Genomic DNA, 5,574 nt, shown 5'->3' with positions numbered 1-5,574 from the left:
AAGAATACATAAAAGTCAAAAGTAGAATATGTGCTGTCTATACTCTTTTGGAATAAAGACTTCCCTAGGAAAAATGCAAATGAAGAGTTTCATACCTCCCCCTATACAACATCATCACATTCCCTTTAATAATCTATCTTCTACTATCTAGTATCTGGTTATAACTATAAGCTTAATAAGTCACTTTTCTTTCTTTCCCAGACTAAACAATGAGAATAGTATTTATACTGTAAACCACACAAGATCAGGGACCATGTCTTTATGCTTTACCACTGAATCTCCTCCCACCTACAACACAGTCCGGCACAGTGTCTGACTCACATGAGTTCAATGTATATTTCACGAAGTGATGAATACTAGGAACCACAGTAGAACATCTGTCAACCTCATTCCAAGCACGAAACAAACTTAGATATACACACAAGAAGTAAACAGGGCTTACCTAAGACAGCCCAGTTTGGCCTGAGATCCTCTCAGATGACACTAGCTAAACAGAATTGGGCTTGGTCAATTCTTAACAGGAATTCCCTACGTGTAGACAGTATCCACATGTGAAGATACTACAGAAAATAAGAGGCAAGATAGATATCCATCTCCATGTAAACTATAAGATAGCTATTAGCTTTTGTGCATTCTATGGACACCACAAGGGTAACTACTAGGTCTCTTTACATCTTTGGTTTCCTTTTAATTTACTTCACTTCACTGACCTAAGAAGAGGTATTTAAGACTGAGGATCAAGTTACCAAGATCCACTTGAAAAGTAGTGGTACATCAGAACTATAGACAGTGAGTTCGTAGACAATGATTTGAGGTGAATGGAATTGAGGCAGAGTTTTAATGAAAGAGTAGAAACTACACTTGCAAAGTCTAGCAAGATGTTACTTGGTACCATCTCTCTCAACCTCAGAATGTTCTCAAACAAAAAGCCCCTTGGGCTACTATGATTGTAACACTAGGAACAACAATGAAATGAAGATTGAAAACCTCCATCCACCTACCAAACGATCCGCAGAAAACATGAAGTCCCCTCTACTGGCTGTCCTAAAAAAAAAAGTACAAGTTTTAGTCTAGATTAGAGCTTTAAAGTGAAATATTACTTAACATATATACAGTAACACAGATATTAAAACCTATTACACGATAAAAGCTTACCTGTAATAGACTATTATTGAGACATGATATTTTTCACTAGGATACAGGAACCTAAATGGAATGACTTGATATTATTGAAAATGCTCATCTGATATCATTAGAGACAGAAATTGAAAAGATCATGTAGTCTCCCACTGAACTGCTCAAGTATATACTCTTCAACCAGGAGATGAACAAGTTCCTCCTGGAAAATGGCAGCATATCCAGAGCTTAAGTTAAGAAAAAAAAATTGCAGTAAGAAAACCAGGTTCTCCCCATTCTCACGCACCATTCATCCCAATTTAAAATGCTTATTACCAACATAAGTAACCATCTACTTTGCCTCTAATTCTTTCTGGAATGAGAACTGTACAAACAAGTTAATCCTCTATTTTTGTTATTGCTTCCAAGAACACATAACCTAATTAACAAGACCTCTTTTGCAAACTATTGATAAATTGTTCCATTTTTCAATCAAATAGCTTATTCCATAGATCTTTCTACCAATTTCCTGTACAATTCCTTCTGGTCAGTATTTTCAGATACTGAGGTACCCAAGTAATAATAACCCAAGGGTGCACCCACCCACAAACTGTTAAAACAGCCAAAAGGGAAATGTTAAAAGGCTGACATTTTTTTCTTTTGTAAAAATGTATTATTGTTCCTTCTCCTTCTCTCATGTAACTTAAATGATCTGACTGATTTACAGTTTATATATGTAATAATCCCCATCTGCCTGCCCATTGTATACCTAAAATATTCCCCAACATAGCATCAAAATGGCATATGCGAGCATATATTATCTCAGTATACCATTAATCACAACTCTTTTTCAAGCTGCATTTATTTCTCTGACAGGAAAAAGCAATGAAATATCCCTTACACAAATGGAGTTAGGTTTCTTAGAGTAACCACAGTTCTTTCATTATTACAGATACTAACTCTCTAAAATATAGCAAGAATATACATCTAGGTCTGTATTCTTTATATATAAATACTCCCTAAACTCAGAAAACTCTATCCACATGACTATACACAGAGAGCTCATTTAAAACAGGCTTTAGGGGCTCCCCTGGTGGCCCAGTGGTAAAGAACTGCCTGCCAGTGCAGGAAACACCAGTTCAGTCCCTGATCCAGGAAGATCCCACATGTAGTGCAGTAACTAAGCCCATGTGCCACAACTATTGAGCCTGTGCCCCAGAGCCCAGCAGCCACAACTACTAAGCCAATGTGCCACAACTACTGAAGCCCACACACCCTAGAGCGCATGCTCCACAACAAGAGAAGCCACTGTAATGAGAAACCCCCACATGGCAGCTACAGAGTAGCCTCCACTCACTGCAACTGAAAAAAGCCTACATAGCAACGAAGACCCAGCACAACCAAAATAAATAAATAAATAAAACAGGCTTTATTTTATGTATTGCAGTTTTCAAATGAAAATATACTATTACATCAGCACCTTTCATTTCTATAATAAGTCTTCACAACATGCTTGTCAAAGAAGTAAAAGTCAGTGAACCACACACACACACAAAAGAAAATACTGAAGACTACTACCCTGTTTGGTAGACCTACATAAACTTGTCTAAACAGCCAGAACACAGTTTTTCAATAAGGTAGGAAAGTCTGGATTCTTTAAGAAAAGTCTTAAAAAAATATCCAGTAATATATTTTGAGAACACACCTGAAATACTTGTCTTTAATTTCTGATCAGTTACACATAAATATATTACAAAGAAAAGTTATATTAGGTTAAGAGATTGGAGTTGTTCAAATTCATTATTTTACTTTAGAATGAAACATTTTAACATCTTCACATTCTCCTTAAAAATATCAGCTTCAGTTGACAACTTTTGCATGATAAACATTTCTCTACATTCCAAAAAAAGTACACGATGTGAGAACCTAATAAGAACTATCATCTCTTGATAGTTATTTAACTTCCAGTAAAACTCAGTCATCCCACTATAAACAGTAATTACTAACCTATACACTGCTGTTTTTGACAGACTTCAGACTCATTCCATTCACTTTGAATCAATTTAGAAATTAAAGTAAAGCTAGAATACAGTAAATTGGTTGCATTTTGAACAAAACCCACAGTGTTCTTCAATATCCACATCTAAATCCTTTACATTGTTAACACCAGAGTTTCATTAAGCAGATATTTCCTGTTAGATAAATCAAGTTGCATATAATCTCTAGGCCTCTACTTTAGACCCAACACTGGACTAAAGTATGTGTTAATAAAGATGTTTTAATGTAAACCAGATCCCAGGTCTTATTCACTCCATATACTTGGTTTCAAATCATAACTCTATTCACCTCTGTCTCAAAACCATTCTTTAAAAAAAATCTGTGATACTGTAAACAAGGTTTTGAGAGACATTTTAATCATTTTGTATCTGATAACTTTCCCAAATAAAATCTAATACAAGATCATCACAAAACAACAAACACACTGACACATACCCCTGGATTATTGTATAATATATTCAAATATTTAAACAGTGATATCCAGGCGCTCATAATTCAAAGCACAGAAATCTAATTAATGTTGAGTACCTTTTAAGTTGTGTGAACTCCAAATAGGATTAATAATGCAGACCTAACCATATCTGACCGGAGAAGGCAATGGCAACGCACTCCAGTACTCTTGCCTGGAAAATCCCATGGACGGAGGAGCCTGGTAGGCTGCAGTCCATGGGGTCGCTAAGAGTCGGACACGACTGATCGACTTCCCTTTCACTTTTCACTTTCATGCATTGGAGAAGGAAATGGCAACCCACTCCAGTGTTCTTGCCTGGAGAATCCCAGGGACGGGGGAGCCTGGTGGGCTGCCGGCTACGGGGTCGCACAGAGTTGGACACAACTGAAAAGACTTCGCAGCAACAACCGTATCTGAGAAAAGTGCCAACTTATCCTGACACTTTGCCCAACAAAAGTGCCACACATCTGTAGTAACAAAATGAAAGCCAAAGATACCATTAAAAAATATATATATTTCACAGTGAAACAACAAAAGAATGAGAATCACGCCAGAAACCATATCCTCACTTCAATGTGGATTTGGCAAATCGGACTCTTCCCTACTTAAGACAGTGTATAAAGCACTTTAAAGTTTCCAGGGAAGCTACAGTAATTGAATATAGTTTAAAACATGGACATCTCAAAGCAGACCCAAACCAAGATGAAATCAGGAGAAATCTCTGACCTTTCTTTCAAAATGGGCCAATAGGTATTTACTTATCATCCACAATATATGGAACTATGAGAGGAATGTTTTATAATATGAAAAAATTAAGACTTCAAGTAGAGATCTTCTCCTCTCTTCTTACTAGACCTCACTACTACTACTAACTACTTTGCTCTTGCTGCTACTACTACTACTACCACTACCACCACCACTAGAGGAATTCTCTAGTATTTTGGAAGACATCCTTTCCTGGGGCAATTACAACTTCAATTTCTAGAGCAGAAACTGCCATTTGATCACTACATGCTACTTATCTATTCAAAATAAACTTGAAAACCTCACCTCTTGATAAGAAAAATAATTTTAATAACTGTACACACACGCACAAGCATACAGATTTATTTACAAGCATTTACGTAAATGGTCCAAAAGTAACAACAGGTAACAGTAATATACATATATTATTCCCTTTCCCACAGATCATCATTTGTTAAAAGCTTCCTTGGTGCTAAGTATTAAGCACTTTTGATACATTATCTGATCTAATCCTCATATAATCTTAACAAGTAGAGTCTGCTATTATCAATACCACTTTTTTAGTAATGAAAGTAGAGAGGCTTACAGAGATGAAGAATTCCAAGGTTCTCCCCAGCCTGAAGCTAAGTCCCTGAATAAAGCTATTATCTATATTTTGCTATAATAAGGGAATGTTTACTAAAAAGTAACCAGTTTTTAGGTGTATTTTAATGATATTTATCTCCCTGTGAATCAGATGGGCATTTACATACAATGCAAATAATGAAATAAAGATTCTGGCAGGCAAATCATTAAAATGTTCCTTTTTAAGATGGAGAAGCTACTATTATAATGCGGCTTGTAAAGAGTTTATTGTTGTTGTTGTTCAGTCGCTCAGTCATGTCCAACTCTTCACAACCCCATGGACTGCAGCACACCAGGCTTCCCTGCCCTTCACCATCTCCCGGAGCTTGCTCAAACTCATATCCATTGAATCAGAGATGCTATCCAACCATCTCATCCTCTGTCATCCCCTTCTACTGCCTTCAATCTTTCCCAGCATCAGGGTCTTTTCTAGCTGGTTCTTTGCATCAGGTGGCCAAAGTATTGGTTTCAGTTTCAGCATCAGTCCTTCTAATGAATATTCAGGATTGATTTCCTTTAGGATTGACTGGTTTGATCTCCTTACAGTCCAAGGGACTCACAAGAGTATTCTCCAACATCAC

At 36.7% G+C, this 5,574-nt stretch overlaps 1 protein-coding gene across 1 annotated transcript in view; it reads right to left on the bottom strand.

Annotated features, from left to right (window-relative positions):
* UPRT (uracil phosphoribosyltransferase (FUR1) homolog (S. cerevisiae)) overlaps nucleotides 1–1,044 on the bottom strand; it is a gene marked incomplete at its 5' end in the record, with an annotated part of 11,447 nt that extends 10,403 nt beyond the window's left edge. The window contains one exon of the mRNA XM_010833173.1: nucleotides 1,002–1,044. Coding sequence (XP_010831475.1) covers nucleotides 1,002–1,044 — 43 coding nt within the window. The remainder of the gene's footprint in view (nucleotides 1–1,001) is intronic.
* Between the last annotated feature and the right edge of the window lie 4,530 nt (nucleotides 1,045–5,574).

Source organism: Bison bison, unplaced genomic scaffold, assembly GCF_000754665.1.
Source record: "Bison bison bison isolate TAMUID 2011002044 unplaced genomic scaffold, Bison_UMD1.0 scf7180017863026, whole genome shotgun sequence".
Taxonomy (NCBI): Eukaryota; Metazoa; Chordata; class Mammalia; order Artiodactyla; family Bovidae; genus Bison; species Bison bison.
The sequence above is the reverse complement of the archived record's forward strand: the minus strand, read 5'-3'. Positions and strand labels throughout refer to the sequence as shown.